This window comes from Dromaius novaehollandiae, chromosome 15 (assembly GCF_036370855.1).
Source record: "Dromaius novaehollandiae isolate bDroNov1 chromosome 15, bDroNov1.hap1, whole genome shotgun sequence".
In the NCBI taxonomy this organism is placed as follows: domain Eukaryota; kingdom Metazoa; phylum Chordata; class Aves; order Casuariiformes; family Dromaiidae; genus Dromaius; species Dromaius novaehollandiae.
In genome coordinates, this window is record NC_088112.1 from 4,914,388 (window position 1) to 4,936,417 (window position 22,030).

The 22,030-nt window shown below is 42.9% G+C and overlaps 2 protein-coding genes across 2 annotated transcripts in view; one reads left to right on the top strand and one right to left on the bottom strand.

Annotated features, from left to right (window-relative positions):
* KCNIP1 (potassium voltage-gated channel interacting protein 1) overlaps positions 1 to 22,030 on the bottom strand; it is a 452,168-nt gene that overhangs the window by 399,583 nt on the left and 30,555 nt on the right. The window lies entirely within an intron of this gene.
* Positions 4,767 to 14,617, top strand: KCNMB1 (potassium calcium-activated channel subfamily M regulatory beta subunit 1). Its single transcript, XM_026098462.2, has 4 exons — positions 4,767 to 5,015; positions 10,223 to 10,392; positions 12,030 to 12,225; positions 14,309 to 14,617. Exons 2-4 carry the CDS (start codon positions 10,256 to 10,258, stop codon positions 14,591 to 14,593), a joined length of 618 nt encoding a protein of 205 aa, XP_025954247.2. The 5' UTR covers positions 4,767 to 5,015; positions 10,223 to 10,255; the 3' UTR covers positions 14,594 to 14,617.

Below are 22,030 nucleotides of genomic sequence, written 5' to 3' on the forward strand. Positions count from 1 at the left end.
TATTTCAAGTATAGTATTTCCCAGGGAGGCCCACTGTGGCACAGCTACCCTTCATTCAGTGGTTCATCACTAGCACATAGCCAAAAGGCTGTGAAGTTGGATTCAAAATCCACTTAGGTACCTAAGTGACAAGTTTGAGTACTCCCTCAGCCCTCAAGAATGAGTTATCAGCAAATCTGACAGCCAACTTGTTAATTTAGTTACTTAACAGGAAGCATCTGAGCTCCTAAAGTTGGCCAGCAGCCAGTTCAGATGTACCGACACTTAGGACATCTCCCCCCTTCTCAGTCGCATCATTTTCAGAACGTGACTGTTCCTTGCGCAAGAGCCACAGCATCTCTTTATGGCGCCCATTAAAAATGACAATGTACAATGCTACGAATATGTTTCAATTAGGAAGGGGGACGCCAATAACTTTGCTGGGCTTTCTGACGATCCAAACTGTTCTCATTTCACAGCTCACTGACTCTTTAGATGCAGCAGAAAGTCCTGGAAATAAAACCGCAATACTTATTAAACAGGCTCTGCCTCACAGCCATTACATTTTCCTTATGCTTCAATATGAAAACAACCCTGTGGATGATCATCTTAGAAGAATGAAATGAACACTTCTGAAGTTTTTAAAACTTTTTTTTTTAAACTCCCAAACTGCTCTTCGCATTAGAGCAAAAGGTGGCTCCAATGGTTCAAAAACTCCAGAACATCACCTACGCTTGATGTTATTTTTATAGACCAGCTAGGACTTCCAACCAAAACTACCTGATATTTGTGACTACCTACCACAGAACAGATCACCTGATAAAATACAAAACAATTTCCATTCAGGCGACGTCCCAGCAAGAAACCACCGGGTAGCGCGTGCCGTTGAACCAGGCTCTCCTGAGCTTCCTTGACACCTCAGAACAGCTGCAAAGCCAGACCAATTTCTCCAGGGATTTAAGAGTCCCCTAAACCAAAACGTGCCCCCGTGGTCACAAGGCCCCATCAGAAACAGAACAGAGAAGGAACAAATCGTTCCACAATTTCCCACGCGCTTCACTGCCAGTTCAAGTCTCCCTTCTCCGTCCTCGAGGGGCTACATTAGCCAGCACCGCTGCTGCAGGCAGTGCAGAGCTGAGGAGCATGACTTTTATTTACATATGAGAAAGGTGCAGCTTATACATCAAGTATAACAGAAAGGATAAATAATTATTGAGTTGATACAGTCTGGTAAGCTTTCATTCCTCAAATGCCACTGATTAAACTATAGCCTTTACTGTTTTAGACTTCATCCGAGATGCCTATGGATGGCCCAGCCTCCCAGAGAGCCCAGCCTAATTAGGCTACGTGCTACAAACACTGTTCCGACATGAAAACACCAAAAATACTTGGAGATGTTCAGCAACACAAAGGATCAAGTCTTGCAAACCTTTTCCCAGGAGAGTTTTCTTTGCTACAACGCCATAGTCAGAGAGTGCACAAAGGACAGAAACCTGAATACTCACTTCAGAAGCAGTGCAGGAAAAAAAAAGTTGTGATTTTCCTATCACTTCCATAATGTTTACAGTCCCTTCACATCTTCATTTACAACACATGCTGCAATCCTTGTATGCTGATGTATGCAGTTTCCCTTCCTTCACAGCCGTGAACTCATATATTATGAGTACCGACACTTTCTTCCACTAGCACTTAAAACATTTAACCATATCAATGCAGAGAAAATAATTCCTTAGTAATATTTTATTTCGCCTCATCTGACAACTTCTTGCAGTTATGGAGCCCATTAATTCTAAATGTAAATGCTTCACTAATTTACAGGCCCAGAAGTTTATTCAAGTTGAAGCCCTGTTTTCAGAAAGAATCACAGAAAATTATCCCTCAAATTTCCTTTTGTTTTTTTAGCCTGAGCCAAAGGGTTTCATACATTGGAATAAAGTAAGAGGGAAGCAAAAGAATGACAGGAAACTTGTTCAGATTTGAAAAATCAGTATCAGAGGTCCAGGAAAGCCCACCCATGACATTGTTTTTCTTCCCTTTGCACTTCCAAATTCCAGCCAGGGATCAAATACAACCCACCAAGCAAAGCCTGGAAAGCTTTGCAAAGCTTTTGTATCCTGCAAAACGCTGGCTAGAAACCCCTATTTCCAAAAGGCTCTCAGACCCGCAGGGTCAGATCGGATTGCTCACAGGGTACCGCGGTCACTGGAATTAAAGAGAGGAGGCAGCAGAGACAGCCAGAGTCAGAGACTCAGGAATTTCACAGTCAGCAGAAGTTACTGTGTTTTCGACTCTTACTCCGTAATTGCACAATCCAAAAATATCATTCCTAATATATTCCTCCTTAAAGGCACAACTTCTGCCTGAACCAGAGCATACATCTTTGAAATACCCAGTCTTGTTTTTCTGAACAGCAAGTGACAATGGAAAACTCCAGCAAACAGGTGAAGGTTTTAGCTAGAAGTAACTTCTGTTCATAGGGCAATCTTTCCAACTTCAAGTTCTGTTCATAGGGCAATCTTTCCAACTTCAAGTTTCATTCCTAAGATTTTGCTACATCACTTCTCAAATTTTAAAAAGCAAGTATAATCATAAATCTGTCCAATCTATATGACAGAAACAGGCTTTATCTTACTTAAAGTTAAGTGTCTAACAGACAGTTATCTAAATCCAAGCTAGCTTTACGTGCTCTCTTCTGCATCAATAATAATAGGAAAGGGACTTTCAGGGGAGATTCATCTGTTATCTTCAGACAGCATGTACTTTCTGAACATGCCAACTGCTAATCTTTCACTCCAAATAAAGCCTGGAAGATCAGCGTAAGCCGAGACAGATAATTACTAGGTATCTAAAGCAGGGTGGAAAGGATCCTACCCTTGCTTTCGAAGAGCAGAGCATTCTTAAGGCTTTTGCTGGATAAACTCGTGTCAGTTCCTTTAGTCTGCTAATAAAAGGGTTGCCCTTTCTTTCTCTCAAGAAAAGTCGTTTAGCTCCTCTCTGAACCTCCCCAATAGCAGTCATCTGTTCACATGTCCCAGAACCCCATTTTCTTTTCTTTTCACAGGAGCACGCTGGACCATATACATACCTTGAGCATGATGAATTCTCGGCTCTCATCCAAAAAGCTCTGATGTACACAGCCACGTTCCCATTACCCATTTGTTCCAAACTCATCAAAACTAGGGAAAACATGGCAATTATACATGGCTGTTAATGGCTTAGGTACTAATACTAAGAATCAGCATCACTGGTCAAGTGTTTCTCTGAGCAATCACTCAGATCTTCAAAAGAAAAACACCTTCCACTCTTGCCAAACAGCCTTCCCTGACTGCCTCCCCAGCTGAAAGTGGAGGAATATTGGAAAAGCTCAGAGAGGAAGCAAGGTTCACTACTGCTCATACTAGGTATTTCACATAATGAAAACTTCACTGTGTCAGTCTGTTGCTTCCCTTTGGACTAAAGCATCCAGTTTTCAGACCATCAGCACCAGAGCATCACACAACTTACTCTCCTGCAAGAAAGCCAACAGCGCTGGGCATCCTGTACTGCTACAAGGCATCTACCAGCAATACCCAGTATTTCCCATATAACTTAGTTGTCACCTATACTTACTAGATACATGCCACATTGCTCTGGATTATTGTTACCAGGGGAGGATGAAGGAGGAGATTTAGGAGGAGACAGCTCCTTTACTTTTAAATATAAACCACAAAGTCTCTACTGCAGGAGCCAAAGGGAGACCAAGGTATTATTTGAGCTCATTTTAGATGAGCTCTCTTGAGTACCGACGCTAGTTCAGCCACAACAGCACACAGTTTATTCTGCAGTTAAGCTTCGCAGCTGTGCTTTGCAGCTGCGTTGAGCTGGCGCTGTTGCAGCTACCCTGCACTGGAAACGGCCCTCCTGTGCCACCGAACCACCCGTGCAGAGGCGCCCGTCGGCTGGCGAGGGAGATGCGCACCGTGCCGGGCTTTCCAGCCACGGCCCTCCGCCAGCGCTGCCCCTCTCCTCGCTCTGCAACTGCCAGCGCTTCCAGGAAGCAAACCGGGATCCTCGGGAGCAGGAATGATCTGAAGGCGTGAGCTCTCTTGGTCCGACAGGAACGAACAAGCAAAGTCCTGAAGCTCCCGAGGACCTGTGCTCATTCCACTCCAGCCTCAAGTCACCCAGCTTCACATCGAGGTGCTAGGTAAGGCTTATGAAAAGGGGGAAAAAAAATACACACATGCACATAGATATTTACAGATATGTATATACACATACATAAGCACGCACACATTCACACAATATATTTTTTAATCATGAAATCCCTTGTTTTCCTTTCCTGCCCTCTGCTCAGTGTTTCCCAGCCTGTCCTGCCACATCTTCTCCAGTGCACTCTACTATTCGCATCCTCTCTGCAGTCTGCCCAGCGCTGCATCCCTTTGGCCTGATACCCTGCAGGACACAACATGTCTCCTTTGCAGCCCCTCTGGGGGGGAAGCGGGGGAAACCTTCTGTCATTGATACAGTCGCTTCCTTAAAGCTTACCCAGAAGGGCTGGCACCTTTTCAAGCTACAGCTGTGCCAAAGGAGCAGGGCAGCAACTTACGGCAAACCCACTGGGATATGAGATATGTGGTAAAGGACCCTAGTGGAAAGGAAAAAAAAAAAAAAAAAAAAAGGAAAAAGAGAAAGAAAAAAAAAAGACACCCACACACAAATACACAGACCATAAAAAAACCCATAAAACAGTCCCTTCAGCTGCAGTTGGTCCTAGAGTTGCAGCTTCCTGGTTTTCAGCAATTAATCTCAAAAAGGACAGCACTCTTTCATACCTTACCATTTATGGTTACAGAAAACTTCCTAGTAGAACTAAGTTAAGAGTTCAGCCACAGCAAAGCAAACCCAGAGAAGTAGAGGAAAGAGAAAAACAAGACGAAACGCTTGGAGCTCTGAGCTCCGCCACTCCGACAGGAGGATTTTACCCCAAGTCAGCCACCTCACAGAAGCTCCTTCATCAGCAAAGGCTCCGAGAAAGCAGTTTTGCATCAGAAACAGTAAGTACCATCCTAAGCAAGTGTTTTTCCTTGGGAGCATGCAACAGCTTTGGTCTCGGGGGAGTACAGTATTTCTAGAAGCAACAGTCTTCCTACACACGCAGCACTACGCTGGAAACCCAGAGCAAAACCTTGCCAGGGAAAAGAAGGTGAGGTGTGCTCGGCTCTGTAGCTGGTGAATTGGGATGCAGTCTGGTAATTCCTCATAATTATTAAGCACAGATTAGGGTAATACTTTTACAAACAACAGAATCTGGGGAATTTGCAGCCCTTGAAGCAGCAGAGCTTTTATTTAGGCTAATGGCAAGTGCGCCTGTACTTTCTGGAGACCTGCAGCGCCGGGTGTCCAGCCGTCTCGGGGCCGTGCTCGGCCGTCTCCAGTCACAGTTACATGGGAACCAGGCTTCCTCGAAACCCGCTCCTGGATGGGTTAACTGCACGCAGTCCTACACTACGCTGAATCCAAAGCAGCACTGTAGGAATATTTCAGAAATATTAAGTAATTTTTTTTAAGTAAGAAAAACCAGGTTTAAAAGCTATCTTAGAAGTACTCAAGCAACTGCATGGGTTTTAAACAAACAAAAGCTAATTTCTGTAGTCCACTCTCTAGCATCACATTCTTTAATAATGCAAACTGACACAGTATATTTCATAAAATAAGTGTAATTGTGTTGTGTTTTGTAATTAAAAAAAACAGGCAGTAGAATAAAAATGGGGAAGGATGGGACTGAAACCCTGTTAAAGTGCACATGAAAAGTGAGCAAACGTGAGCGATCAGACCAATTTCCTCAGGGACTCTAGTAAACACGTGAACTGGGCAGCTCTGCTGCAGGGGCATATCCAGCACAGAACATGCATTCATGGGTCTCAAATTCTGTTGCCCCCTGGTTCCCATATGCCGTGTCTGGCCAACAACGCGGCAACACACACGATGCTCTTCTCACACACACAGCAGAAACCGTGACTCATGTGGGGCCTGCGCTAGGGCGTTTCAGGAAGAAGAAAATTGGGTGATTAATAAGTTGACACTGGATATGAGAAAGCAAGGAGATGCACACATGAGTGCTACCAATACCCCTGCATGCTCCTGCACCCCGGGGTGGCCAGAGACAGGTCCCCTGGGCACTAGCACTAGAGGTCACAGAGCTAGAAACTCCTTGAGAGGCGGCAGAGGCAGGCAGAAGCTTCCCACCAAGTATAAAACACCTCCTAATCAAAACGGGGTCCTTGCTTCCAAGCCACAGCAGATGGCAACCCTAGGATTATCACCAGCAGCTGTCAATGCAGTGATTATGCACTGAAATTGCACAGCTAATGTACTGTATAATTTAACTAGACTGAGGAAAAAGATTAGGGAGCGGGGACATTATGAAAAGATTTGGAGCTTATATTTTCCTAATAATTATGGAGGCACCCTGCAATCTTCAGTGCAGAAGATGCATTTAGATTTGCCCTTGAAGCAGGACTGAAGTCCATGGTACTCACTTGAACATCTTCGCATTCAAATACAGTCTAAGACTTCCTGGACCAACTGACTCCTTTGCAATGTCTCTTTTTCAAAAATTGTTTCCTCTGACAAAATCATTAAATGAGCTCCTTCGACAGTCCTCTTAACGTACATTCATGGGGCTGGAAACAGAAAAGAAGAATTTATAATCTGACAAAATTAACTTTTTGAAGACTGTGGGGAAATTACATTCCATATAAACATGTTTTTCTGTATACACATAGGATTCATTTGTCTCTAACAGCAGACAATACAGGGCTTTCAGCATACAAGAACATAAGAATATCTACATATGAAAGGAAGTAAAAAATACATATATACATGTAGTGGCTCACTGACTTCCTTCCCCATTACATTCCTGGGTTTCCTCCAATGTAATTCTGCATACAGATTGATTAGCGTTACAGATTTTGCTAGTCTTCTCACTCACTTTGAAAGCCTCAAAAATGCCCCAGAAAGCGTGCGTTTCAGTTTTAGGGACCACGGTTACAGCTAATCTGGTGCAGCAACACAACAGTGACGTGAGCATCTCCGATTTACCCTGCCTGCAGACCTAGGCGGTTATTTTCTGTGTTTATAGAAGCACTCCGCGAGGTATTTTTAGACCAGTCTTCCTTGTTAACATTCCCTGCATAATTCATATGTCCTTATTCACTCCGGAGTGGAGCAGACATCTGATGAACTGGGGAATCGGGAGAAGCAGGAGCGCCCAGCAGCCCGCACTGAGCGCCAGGGCCAGGCAGCCCGTCGGGCGCCAGCGTGGGAAACGCCGCGGGTGTGCTTTGGGGAAAACCACTTGACCACCTTCCTCTCCAGTTTTCACATAGGAGCGATTACTTTCTTGCAGAGGCAGTCTGGCAGTTTATGATCAGGCAGGATGAGCTGACTGGTACCTCGGCTGCACGTGTGGATGACCTCCCAGCAGACTGCGGGGCCAACCACAGTTCTTATCAACTCTTTGGTTAATGGTCCCACAGCTCTTGGTTTTCCATACAATGAGATATTTCTCAGCATAACTGGGGCAGCTATGGAAACATGACAGTTCTTCTGGAGTACAGAGATAAGCAGTACTAGAGCACTGGGAGGAGTTTCCCTCGCGTCATGTTGGCAGCACCAGCGCACACTTTTGCATTTTCCCAGACTACTGACTGCAGATGAACCGTCATTGCCCTATGCAAGAATTTCTGGAAAATGAAGCAGGGTCTCAGCTGTCCATCATTAGATCCCCACTGTGTTGTGAGGAACTAACTCAACTACCATATGGTCCCTGGGTCCACGCTCCAGGGCAGATAATATTCTCTATTATTTTATTCCATTTTCCCCTCTGACCAAGCCATACAAGAGCTAAACAAGAGTCATATACTGCAGACACAGTTCAATACCAACTGGACTTCAAGTGCGGTGTTGTGCAATGTTCCAGTATTTTAGGTACTTTGGAATTCTTTGTTTCTTGAAAATGCTGTTTCCATTTCTTCTACAAAAAAGAAAAAGGACAGAAGTTTCCATGCAACAATACTTGCTAGCATTTACTCCTCTGCAACGTTTCCTCGGGGTGCATGGGCAACCATGCACCAGTATGCATGCACAGAGTGACGACACTGACAGTGCTTGATGCCAGATGTTTATTCATAGCCCCACAACCAAGCAAAACACAACGCAGGCTTATTTAAGGGCATTAGCTCACATGGCTGCACGGAGCTTCTGCACAAAACTCAAATGCCAGTAAGCAGGTACGGTTCGTTATACAGCAATCGGCAGTTGAAAGCGCCTCCTGCAATGTCAGTGAATTATACATGATCAGAGAAATGATTCCCTTCAAACTGCTGTAAGCAAAAATCACAGGGCAGCCCGATGTTTTACTTAAAGTGGAATTAAATGTGGAACTGGACAAAATTCACTGTTCCAACAACAGTAACTCCTATTCCTAGGGAGGCCTCAAAACATCTTTTCTTTTTTGATATTATATTTGCAGTTCTCCTATCTACTTTAAATATATATTTTGCCAAAAATGTATGTAACTAACCCCCAGGTTTGCTAAGCTGCACAAGCTGATTTTACTGTCCACATACTTTTATATTTTTACTGTTACAAACACTTGCAAGTTCTGGTGTGATAACATCAGTCTATGAACTTTCGCATTGTCCAGAGGTTTTTTCTTTTGGCCATTTAACACAGAGCAAGGCACTTCCACCATTGGAAAACTGAGAATCAATGGGAGAAGAGAGCAATGTTCAAATTACACTCACATTCTTTCATTCCAGAGCTTGGTTTTATTTATTTTTAAGTCTCCTCTTTCACCAAACTTAGGCTTTCTCTAGCAAGTCGGGGGGGGGGGTGTTTGTTTGGAAGTAATATTTTGCAGCTTTGCCGGTCTGGGACAGTTGGAGAAGGCCTCATTTTTAACCAGAAGAGCACATCTGTCAGCTTAGGCATGTGCTTATCTCACACTGTATCTAAATTTAAGTGTCGGTATTTGCTCAGTTGCTTGGCAGACAGGTGGATTAGGAAAAGTACCATGCAGTACTGCAGGCCAGGTAGTAAGAATAAACACTAAATAGCTGCACACACCTGAAGCTGAAATCCTGAGAATGCACCCGATCACGGCATTAGAGCTGTGCCCAACCCTTCTACACATGAAAACAGGACCGACACCTGCTCTGGTGTGTATGCAACACATTTTCCCTTTATCCTTCCAATCTGCTTTCCTTTCGTCTCCCAAAAAAGCCTCATTCCTGTGCACCAGTGCCTTGCACATACTGTCATTAAAGTAGTGCTTTGGTGCCGCTGCCAGGGGAGCGCGGGCCCTGCTGACGGGTTGAACTTTGGGTGATTGGTCTGCATCTCGTTTCTCTAGAAAACCAGTACATCAGTCATACTGATTTAATGGCATATGGATTCCTGGTAATTATTTTCAGCTCTTCTTTGCCACAGCTTTAAAGCAATTAGCTTCGGTGTCAGCAAGAGCATCATTTAAACCCCCACGTAGCAGGGGGAGGCGGCAGGAGCTCCGGAGCTTGGACTCGGCCAGCGCAGCCTGCGAGCTCCCCACCGCTACGGCAGCAGACTCCCTAGCACCTTATACCCCTCTGCTAGTGCCAGCCAGGATCAAATGCTAATGACGAAAAAATAGCAGCCTTTACTGCTGTGTTTTCCAACCCTGTTCAGCTGTGTTTAGCGGTATCATGCTTCTCATGTCAAGAAAATGCAGCTTTTCTCCACTACTTGGTTGTACAAGTGTTAAGCATCCCAGAAGGGACAAGGCCAAACGAGGAGCATGGAGAATTCAGAACTGGGCAGCTAATACTAAATTTTAAATTATTGCAGCCCTTTTGTATAATACCACCACATTTCAGACTAACCCAGAAGAGAATAGGTAGTATAACATGGACTCCACTATGGAAGGATTTTTCCCTCATGCAGCCTCTACCAATACCTACCAGCACATCTCTCACTTCAGACAAGTAATACAAAATAAACTAAAAAAAAATAGAAAAAAAGGCTAAACCATAGTGTACAATAAGTATCAGGAAGTAAAAACACAGGTTTCCCGGGGGGGGGGGGGGGGGGGGGCAGGAGAGGGGGAAGAAAAGTCAATAGCATTTAAGTTGTGGTTTGTTCAGAAATGGGATTGTTCCTCAATAGAATACATAATATTTCAGAAACATATTTTCCCTGTTTTTTCCCTCCTATTTTAATCCAGAATCAGAGATTTCAGGTTTCATGACTCTAAATCATGCTGGGAAAAAAGCTAGTGACGGCGCAGAAGCGAGGGGAGACGAGAGCCCTGTGCCTGGGACTAGGAATGGTCGCATGCTCCATGATGATGTACTTCTTCATCGGGATCACGATTGTGCCATCCTACACTAAAAGGTGATGACACTCATTTCTTTATAAATACAAAACTGTTTTTTTGCTGTCAGCATAGAATATAATTATGAAATAGTGCCAGAAAATGTTAGATACACTGCAGAATAACTAAATGGTATGTTCTTGAAGAGCTCACAAGAATTTAAAGACAGAAGAAAGGGACAAGAAGAGGGGGAACTAAGAAGAGATCAGGCAGTCATAGGTAAGGGCAAGAAAGAGGCACTGAGCATTCTCAGGGCTACGACCAGAGCAGACAGAAACAAAGCATTTAGTATAGAAAAAAAATCCACAAAAAACAGAGACCAATAATGAAAAGCTAAAGCTTTTATGAAGGTGTAAAGGCAAAAAATAGTTTTTAGATTTTTAGATTTTCTTTTTTTTAAAAAAAATAAAGTATGAATGGCTTCAGCAGCAGAACTCATGGTATTCATAGTAAGCCTCCAATCAACCTTCATGAGATACTGGGACCTTCAACAGCCCAGCCCGCTGCAAACATTGCAGAACACACTGAATGCTGAAAAAGCTAGTGCTACCCACGTTTTATGTCATTTTGCAAGCTTCCCCTCCACACACAAAATCAATTTGCAAAGAACCAGCGTCGTGAAACCGTGCACGCCCTGGCACTGCAGCTCAAACTCCAGCAGCTCACCCTTTTCAGCCTTGGAGGTTTTCCCCTTGATAGGGAAAGCAAGTACACACACTTCACTCCTCTGTCTAAGAGCACTTTTAAGCTCAAAGTCAGCAGGCTTATACTTTGACATGTATAAATGTTATCTTTTATCTCATGAAATTTTGAGCAGCCAGTCTCCAGCCTTGTGAAAGCCACGAAGTTCCTAACTGACAGCATCATCGTTAGGGAAGTTCAGTAACACATTTAAAAAAAAGCTGTTGAAAGCCTTGCTCTAAGATCTGGAAACCATTATTTTTAAAACAGAGGATATTTTCCATCCTCCTGATTACATTACAAAACACATCTGCACATAAAGAGATTTGTTTCAGAATGGACATGCTCTTGACTATTCCTCTGCTTTTTATGCCATCAAAATGTATGCTGGAAGCAAAAGCGTGCTACATCAGTAACAAATGAGTAAGTCTTCAAAGAAGCAACAAGTGAACTTCTGCCAGCCAAAATCCTGCTTTTATTTGTGCAAATGGTCCTTTTAATAAAGAGGGGAAAAAAGCATGGTAACTATAGAATTTGAAGTTTACTGAACAGAATTAGCCAAAATGTTTGAGGCATCAAAAGCTGTACTGTGCTAGGCCTGGTTTCAGAAAATAAGAGGTCAAGTTCTACCTGTGTACTGCACTTTCAGGTATTTACTACCAAACATTAAAATCCGTAGCCATTTTTCATGAATAACACCTGAAACAAAGTACTTGTGAGGTTAGAACCTAGTTTTGCCACGACAGAATGAACGACAAACAAAACCTGTAAGTCCTCTGCTGCGCTGCTTGCTCACGGCAGCCCTCCTCCGGGCACAGCCACCTGCCTGGAGCAGGCAGAGGTCCCCACGCCAGCACCCGCAAACTCCTTCCGCGCTCCTGCTCACAACTGGCACATGTAGATGGATCTCCAGCACGTGACCCCTAACGAATGCTGCCAAAGCACTGAAGAGATATATTTTGTTTTGTTTTTGTAGCGTTTGGACAGCAGAAACTGTGTGCAAGGTGCTCAAAGCCACCATCAAGGACAAAGTCCACTGCTCACAAAATGAAGACTCGGAGGATGAGAGTGTCTTTCACTACCCTTGTCTACAGGTGTGGGTTAATCTGACAGCCTCAGGACAGGAAGTTATGTTGTATCAGACTGAAGATACACTGGAAAGAAATCCTAAGGTACCTGCAATATAAACTCAACAGATCAGTCTCTGCTGGCCTCTAACATCTTTGATTCCAGAGGGCATGTGGGGGTGGGAGGAGCATGTCTGTTTTTAAACTAGGTATTAGAGTAAGAGTAGAAGGAGCTGCTAATCTTTTACATGTTAATGTTTGTGTTTAAACCAAGGTAGTTTTAAATTTTTCAAGAAATTAAACATTTTTGGAACTTACATTAAACATTACATCAAACACTAAGGTGATACTTGTGAAGCAGTCATACGAAATGAAAATGAGTATTAAACATTTACCAGCATTCAAATATACATAAGCCTCTACAAGTTGAAGCACAATGCTGAGAAATCACTTATAACCTGTGGTTTGCTCAGTAGCTTGCTGAACTACCACAGCAGAGGCCTGAAGTTAAATACTGCCCTAAGCAAGAGCACAAATCCCCAACTCACTTCCATTCCAGAAGTGGGTGAGGTGAAGCAGGAAATAAAACAGGGAGAAAGAAGAGATGAAGATGCCTTTGGGGACACAACACACAGACAGAAAGGAAAAACAAACCAGCAATTTTGGAAGATGAGCACCCTGAAAACTGGTTCGTCCTTGGTTTGGTCTGAAACTGTTTCTAGCCAGCATGGCGGCAGAAACCAGGATTCATGGAGACGAACCTTCAGTGGTGCTGAAGGCAGAGGCACTCGGTATCGCAGTACTGGTCCCTTGGGCAGAGGGGCAGCTGGTCCCAAACTGTGTGCCCTGTGCTTGCTTGGCATCGGGACGTACGGGAGGACCGGGGAGGAGGAGAGCAGCGCGTTACTCTTCCATTGCTGCCAATGTTTCTGCTTGGGAATGAGCGCAGAGTCAAACATTGTATAAGCCTGCTCCCTCGCATCGCCAAGTGAGGGAGCGTTCCTGTAGGAACATTGTCCAAATGAAGGTCAGGTCCAGCTCCTTCCTAAAGCACCAAGACTTCAGGGTTCTTATTTCAGCACTCTAACAGGGGCATGAAGTGATATTTAGATCTCGGATGCCCAAGACTGAAGCACTTCCAGAATCCAAACCAGCATACGTGCCTGCATTTGCAGTGCTCATCCCCAAAAACATGTTTATATAAATCAGAGCTTCACACACGACAGTCCTGATAACATAAAATAGCAGAAGTTACCCACTGTAAATTGAAACAAGAGTCCTGTTTCCAGCAAGGTGAAGTGGCATCTAGTGGATAAAAAATGATTTCACTTCCCTTCCCACCTACTGTTTGCACTACCTCAACTGCAAGTCTCCAGGTCAGAAACCGTCCCCTTTCTGCCTTGGCCAGTTTCCAGCTTGATTAAAACATTGAGGCATTATTATGTGAAATAATATTGTAGAAAAAACCTGATGAGTTGCTTCAAAGTCTTATTAATAGTTAGTATTTCCACTGAAGACTAATTAATTTTGCATTATTACTATAGGCCACAAAAACAACTGCTTTGTTAAGAGGACAGGGAGGAAGCTTGCAACTGCTGCATCTTCCTCATGTTTTTCTACCTATTATGACCAGAGGCACACAGTGATGTGACTTTGTTATCCAACGCACTCCTACCATTCCCAGGTTGCTTACTTCAGCAACCTTCAGCATCTTTCAATATCCACAGCAAACGGCCTGGCTAAGCATCAACTTTGAAAGCATGATCAGAGGCAGCCCTTCCTCTGCTGCCGGTGGTCATCTTCTGGATAGCCCCGCCGTGAGTTTCTGCGTGACCAATACATTTCTACCACGGTAGTGCCTAGAAATCAGAGCTTGGTAGCGTACTAATAAAAGTATGGTCCCAGAGTGTACCATTTAGCTTTGAGCACACAATATGTTTTATTGGTTTCCAATGACATTACATCAACATGCAAGTCTGCAAAACTGGGGCACAGACACATAGACATGCAGCAGAGGAACATGGCAAATGGGTTACAGATGCAGGACAGACAAGAGTCTCCAGAGATGCTATCCAAGCTACAAAAGTCTTTGTCAGTACCCGCACATTAGTTTTACTCAATCTTACTCTAATGCAGGATTTATAGTGAAGTACCTGCTCTAATGAATCAACTTCATTTTTTATTCCAGTGCTCCTACATCCCAGGCAACTCTGAGAACCCCAAAGAAGTGAAAACGCGAATAGAAACGATTGCAAGCAATTTCAAAAGGTATCAGACCTTCCCATGCTACTATGACCCAGGAGGAACACAGACAAACGTCATTTTAAGCAGACTTTATCCCCTCAAAGGCCTCCTCTTTGCTTTCCTCTGGCCTACACTCTTGTTTACTGGTGGATGTCTGATTATCGTCCTGGTAAAAATCAGTCAGTATGTTTCTGTTCTTTCTGCTTGGCAATACAAAATAAATATCTAGCATAGACAGTTGCAAGATATTAAATGCCTTTGTTCTGTGTGTCATCATTTGTATTTTTGACCTTTAAATATACCAGACAGCAATCCGAGGGTAGGCACTCTAAAAAAACTGAACGACACCTCCCAGTTTATCTGCTACAGCTGGCAATGCATTAGACTAGGACAAAATACAAAGCTGAAGTCCCCAGGTTTGCATGAAAATACCTCAGAAGCACACAGACTGTGGGAGCATCCATTATTTGGGAGTTTTGGGGTACAGTTACTTGACAGGAACCAGAGCTACAATTAATTTTTGTTACTAAATTCTTGTTCCACGTTTTAGACAGGGTCCTAGTTTTCCACCCAGTTGAGACCAGATGATGCCCAACCCAACCGCTAGCATATACACCGTTCGTGCACACCATCACTGCTACAGCATGTATTCATGGCATACTCCTGCTGGCTGCAGGGCTGAAAAAACCTTGTAGTGGTCCAAGCAAATATTCGGTATCATGGATCGCTCTGCTTTCTGAGGAAAATATATAAATTAAAAACACATGCTTTAGAAAGTTTAAATTCAAAACACCTAAAAACTGTATATAATAAATATGTGCACAAAGTATAGAATATAGGAAAGAAGCTCTTACAGGCATTAAGCTTTTACATTCAGCTCAAATCTCAACTTGGCTTTGCTGTGCTCTGAAGCAAGGAGAGGTGTACCATTCAAGCAATGCTACCTGCCTGCAATTTTCCTATATTATAAAACTGCTAAGCAAAGGAAACAAGATATAAGGAGTATGATTAAAGAGTAAAAACACTATGTACCTTACTAAGCATAGCAACCCCATGTAACCACAGGAGCTGGCATGTCTAACACAAAGGTTTTTCACGTTATGGAAGCGTGTGTTTGTAGCATCAGGACTCCCAGGAATACTCTGCGGCACCTACAGATAGATTTGCTGTTCTCCGAAAATGACTTACTTTCTCTCAGCCAGTTCCCAGACTGCTACTGGACACAGGAGGAACAAGATTTTTCCTGTGTGCTGCATCTGACGGGGACAACTAACACGAGCCTTTTCATCACACGGCTGATGAACCAGTCAGTTGCTATCATTCAGAAGAAAGTTTCAGAGCTCAGACACTAAATTAAATGCAAACCGTAGCTGGAAAAAAAAACTGCTCAAACCAACGTGGTACAATCCCCTAGTGCCGCTGTGACGAGGCATGCAGAAACACAGCCCCTCACATGCATTTTTCAACATGGTTAATGGGACGGTGTCAGAGTTTGCTGGCGGAAATAGCATACGTGCTTTCCATCACGATCAGCAATTCAAAATTGGACCAGGACACTACAAAACAGTAATTATTAACACCAGCGATTCTCATTCATCCTGTGAGAATACGGAGGGTCATCGATCTGAGATCTCCAGGGGGAAGCGACCTGCTAGTCTGCTTAAAATTCAGGCAATGCAATGGGGCTGAAAAAAGCTGAATATAGATGGAGAGTTATTTCCACAAGCAGGAAAGTATTTGTATCTTTGCACAACACTTTGGTGAAACCCCTTCTGAAGTGGGGTGGGTGGGTGTGATTCTGATGTTACATATTTTCACGCACACATGCATGTGCATGTGTTTATGCACAGGCACCACAGTAATCTGTTGTTACTTTTAAATAACACTTTGCTCATGTATAGTGTTGGGTATTTTCCTACAGATCTGCTTAACGAGGAAAAGTCGGATGTTTTTTTCTTTGCTCAATGAATCTTTTGCTATTAAAGCGGAAACTAAGTGTTGTATCACCATGGCAGGTTATCGGATTAGTCTTGAGCTTTTGCAAGCATCTTCCTAGTCCTTGTTCATCTGCAAGAGTGGTATTCGCTAGAGCGTGAACTTTTAATAATTCTCCTTATGCTTCCCGCAACAAGGCACAAAAAAGCTATACGGCCTTTTTAAAATATTATTAGTGGATTATACTGTCCAGTCCACAATAAATCTGATAAATAAAATTCTATTTTTGAGATTTAGCAAAATAATTCCTATTAGAAGTGCTTCCTATGAGGAGTGCTCCCGAGCAAGCAGCAGCCCCAGCCCCATTCCTACGCCCTGGACGTGTGCTAGCCCACCTCCTCCCACCGCTTTACCCTCCCCTACCTCCTCCATACGGATAATCCAGCTTACAGTGGAAGCGGAGTACATCTGAACCACCAGTGTTCCTCCTCCCATTGCAATACAGAAGCATTTAGAAAAACAAAGTAATACATAGGAAAACACCAGGAATAACAGACTGAAAATTTGCCGAGTGTTACCTAGCAAACCATCAACGATAGACCAAACAAATTGAAGGGACAGAAAAGTGACACCAAGTGCATTTTTACCGTGTGGACAATTAAACTTACTTTGTTGTTTTAGCATTTATTACTAAAACTATAACACTCAAATATTTAAGTTACCCTAAATATTAGGACAAAACGAGCACCTGTCAAGGTGTTCTATATAGAAATATTTTGCTGGGTTAATTTTACTGGAATACAGCCTCATTAGCCAAATTAACAGATTTTTCCCTCATATTCTACATGGCACCCCACACAACACCCTCCTTGAGGAAAACACTTCATGGCAATCTTAGAACATTTAAATCCACAAAAAGAAATCAAATAGGAAAAGAAGGTAACTCAAGTTTGCCTTATTACAGCCCATTCAAAAGTCTAATCCTTTTCTCTCATATCTTTTGAATAAAAATGCTATAGACAGCTTATTGATCCTGCCTGTAAACAGCGTAAAACACTTGTTATGCCAAGAATGAAAAAATATCTTTTTGAAGGAGAATGTTGTGTTTATAATCAAGTTGCAGTTTCTACTAATAATTCCTGCCTCAGTTCCACAAAAATTCTTCACTGGATATCTCGAAAGCCTGTGCACAAGTTTTCAGGGAGGCTGTTTAGCAGGACTCAGTCCCCGGTTAGTCGGTTCTAACCTGCACGCTGAGGATGAGCTTCGACTTTTCCACCTCAGATCAATGGGTACTACTTGGCACTGCTGTTTCTGTGACTGCTGTCAGGAAAAGATTCTATTTTTAAGTACAAACAATTTGGAAAAAGTGCCTGTTGACTATTCACAGGCTATCTGTACAGACCACCTGCATTTGCCTTCATGGTTCAGGGTCCAAAATTTTTTGTGTATGTGACAGACTCTGGGTTTGCAGAATGGAGGCACATCTCAGTGTTATCCTGACTCGGTACCAAATGGTTGTGGCTCTGAGGCTGCAAGGGGATCCAACAGCTGTCTTGCAAGTCACTCCTGTTCACTAACAGAATTCCACTACAAAGATGGAAATAAAAATTTAGTAAGGATTTTAGAATTACTAATACACATTACTAACACAGACTGATCTTGGATAGCAAAACCCACTCTTCAAAGACCTACCTAAACAGAAGAGTAACATAGAGCTCTGTGCATGGACTTTCAGGCCTTCCAGCTGGAGAGTTCACACTGTTCAATGATACATCACGTACTGTCAAGCACAGAAGCATATGGCCTCAATCTGCTTATTCCCCAAATTCAGGATATTTTAAAGTATCCATCCATGTAAATATTCCATCTAAAACTAATTTACAGCTTAGCATTACAAACCTGTAGACCTGCAGACATTCTGCAGAAGAACCAGTGTGCTTGAAGGCTTGTCCGATTTTTCCAGCTATACCTTAATAGACTAGGCTTAATAAGATTTTTTTTCATCCCTTTGTCCATCCTATTAACAGGCAGACCTAAGTTTGCTCCACCTGCACATTAGGCCAGAGTATCAGCTCCAAAGGCTTCACTGCAGTAAACCCTACTGAGAGGGCTGCTAGCAAAACTACTCAGATACCAGATCAGACCTGTTGTTCAGGTGGAACAAGTAGAGACCAGTCAGCACCATACCCTCACTCATATGCATCAGTGGCATCAACAGCTAGAAGGCTCATGGAAAGCCATGTGTGAAGGAGGAGTAATGCATGTACTCTACTCCATGGTCTCCTTCACCCAACAGTAAAGTCTTTCCAGGATGGAGATACACCAGCATGGGCCATTCTGGTTCTTTGTTTGCCTAGGTTTGCGGTCTCAGAAAATCGTACTTCTCAGCTCTGTGCAGAACATACCACTACTTGATAACAGAACATTTCTGTTTAAAATTCTCCACAAAGAACAGAAGTGAAAGAGAAAATATGGAAAGAGATGGTGCAAACACCTGGCCCATATAGGTTCAGGTTGAGACTTCAGTTCACTGTCTCAGTCTATTCTGCTACCTGTTTATACGACCTCTGAATCTTCACTGCACCCAGCCTTGACCATCTACGAGAGGCAGCCAGGTAATCAGCCCACAGCACAAACACAAGGCAGAGGAGGAGCAAGGAATGGGATTTTACCCATGGTAACAATACTGAGCAAAGACACTTAGTTTTCAGTACAGGTCATAACTTTCTGGTTTAAAATAACCTGAAAAGGCTTCCACATAGAACTGGTTATAAACAGATTTGTTGAGCAATAACATGTTTATAAGCACAAAGCAATCACACAGATAAAAATAAAATAGCCAGTAAACTTGATTAGAGCTACCAGAAACAGAACGATGCTTAATCTTAATGTGCATCGCATATGTCTTAGCAGCCTGCTCAATACTGCTCTGTCCAACTGTATGGAAGTAAGATAAAAAGAAGCCGTTAGAAGAAAAAATGAGAAAAAAATAATGGCAGATATAAGACGCCTCCAGAGAAATATGTGGGGACAACTCATCAGGAAATGACCACCGCACTGGTTCCAGTCAAACGCACACAGCTCACTGTCTCAAGGCAGAGTGGATGATCGAGGTATATATTACACCATTAAAACTCACGCCAGAAGAGAAGTGTCAGTGCAAACAGCTGGAGATTAAATTCATACTTAAAGTTTGATTACACAGTAGCCACAGAAATGACTTTGCTAGCAGAGAGGCTCAGGCCGTAACAACAGCGCTGCAGTTGACTGGAACATGGGAGACAACTCCTGAAGAACAGGATAGGATTTAGACCTTCATGAATACTTTAGTAGTGTAGACCCTTTTCTCTGCTCTTTATGAGTGCGCATGAATAATATTGTTTTGCTGAAACTATTAAGAGTCCTATTTTCAAGTGCTGGGCACAGACTTGGGAATAATTTCTCTTGCAGATGTCAAACAAGGCAGGACGTGGCAATTCCACTGTTGGCAAAGAGAGAAAAGCAAACATGAGCTCCAACACTATTTCTGAGGGAACTGGCATTTCTCCCAAAGGGGAAAAGAGATACTGCAAAACGTCTTAAAGTGAAGCTCATCCCGTAACTGGACAGGTATTTTTCTGGATGTAACAGATTCATTCATCCGCTTTTAATAAGATTACCTATCTGCAACTTGGAAGAGGTAGCAACCGTGGCAGCTGTAGGGAACCTACAGGGGGGACACTGGTCCACTAGGAAGCCATCTGCTAGTCCTCCAGCCTGCTTTTAATCTACCTAAAGTTGTCAAAGGTAGCCAAAAGGTATCTGCTGTTATTTAAGTATCCTGTCAAGTGCTGCTATTTGAACTACCTGATCCTCGAAGCAGCAACAGGGCAACTACCAGAGAGGAGACTGATCCCCAGAGATTACTCACTGCATAAGCCCACTGCACGTGACAATGACATGTATCCCAGCAGTGTACCTGTTACTCTGTTCTTGGTAATGTCTTTTTTTAAAATACGGATATAATACAGATATTTTTAATAAGCATATAATTTTTAATAAGCACTTTTTTAAAAAAAGGATAAGGATTTTTCTTCCTAAAGTATTTGTAAACAATAAAAATACTAAGAATGCATGTGTGGGGGGGGTTCTTTTCTTGCTGTTTAGTTGTCCTGGAATAAGATTTTATTGTGCTGCTGTAAAACTTACGTGTCAGCTTTGATGGCTATAGGTTATACTAGGGAGCTGTACCATTACATGTTTTTCTCTTTGTTGAGCCCAGCTCCCCACACCCCCAACAGCACTAACAGACAGAAGCGAAGAGAAAGCAGGTAAAGAAAGGTGGCTCTACTCAACTTCTGGGTAAAACAATCAATGCAATACAGATTAAAGAAAGCAGCTGTTTATTATGCTCTACTTGAATAATAAAAAAGTTACACTCAGTTTAAGGTGTTTAAAAAACCCCCACAGTTGAAGGACTAACAAGCTGTTCTTTCCAAGTTTCCTAAAAATATCCACGTGTCTCTTGAATAAACACCAGTAACATCAACACAGCCTGCACTTCCTCCACGAGGAGCATCATAGGACAACCGGGCAGAAATTAAGCTGCCTCGTGGGCAAAGCCGCTCACATAGTGCCATACCCAGATCAGAAACGGCTACAGTTCCTTCTGCTCTTTGATCACATACCTCCATCTAATAAGTCCAAAGATCTGACGTTACATTAGAATCTCTCCCCTACAGAAGCAAATACGTACTTTTCCAGAGAAGCATTATTCATTGCTTTTTGTAGGAACCTGAACATTAAGGACATTTTCCACTTCTTACCTCTTACCATTGCAGACGGATTTTCAGACAGGCTCAACATGCTGAACGATAATTTACTCTGCATTCAGCAGCAAGAGCAAGCTGAAGCAGAGCACCTGGACATACTGCAGCTGTGGCAAGAAGAAAACACAAGGTAAATATTACAGTTCCTGGCAAATAAAGTTGCTTGGAAACCTCCATCTATTCAATAAATTAATCATACCACACTTGGAGACTGCTTAGTCCAATCAAACTCAAGGCCATTCTTATATACTCTCTTTGAATGGTTAGTCTTGAACTAATAACTTCATTTGTGTGCTTGAGAGTCTCCCGAGACTGTACAATGCCCTAGAGGGACGTCTCAGGAGAAAGCTCAAGATGAAGGCGGAGGGGAAACAGACTTCTGACGCATCTGCTGGTTTATGCTTTGCTAAAGCACTGCACAGTTTTCTCTGGTGGAACATCTCAAAATGTTGGGCATGCTCATTTGTAAAATAATAATAAATAATGACTTTTTTTTTTAGAGACTAATCTTGATAACCAGATAGGCCCCTAAATCAACAGGACTGCCTGCCTCAGAAGCCTGAAACCATAGGACCAGACTCGAAGCCTAGTCCATGGGCAGTAATTACCCCCTCCTGGCTCATGAAATAGTTCCACTGGGCAGATGCCTCCACTTATTCATTCTTGTGCTACGCCAACAGACAGAAAGAATAGCGATTTGGCAGGCCTAGACATTGAATTACCCTCCAAATTGTACAAAGCACTACTTCAAAAAAAAAAAAATCTTACAAACCAGAGTTAAGCACATGATTATTGCAGCCTATGAAATACACAACTAGGACAAAAACATAATATAAAATAGACAGGCAAATAAATTACCCAGTCCCTCTAGAGTTGTGGCACTGCAATTTTTGCCCTTATTGCAGTTAAAGAATATAGTG

Excerpts from the sequence above, each read along its gene's own strand:
- KCNMB1 (XM_026098462.2), top strand. The coding sequence starts at position 10,256 with ATGCTGGGAAAAAAGCTAGTGACGGCGCAGAAGCGAGGGGAGACGAGA. Across the intron at positions 10,393-12,029 it reads GTGCCATCCTACACTAAAAG|CGTTTGGACAGCAGAAACTG; the intron begins GTGATGACACTC and ends TTGTTTTTGTAG. Across the intron at positions 12,226-14,308 it reads CACTGGAAAGAAATCCTAAG|TGCTCCTACATCCCAGGCAA; the intron begins GTACCTGCAATA and ends TTTTTATTCCAG.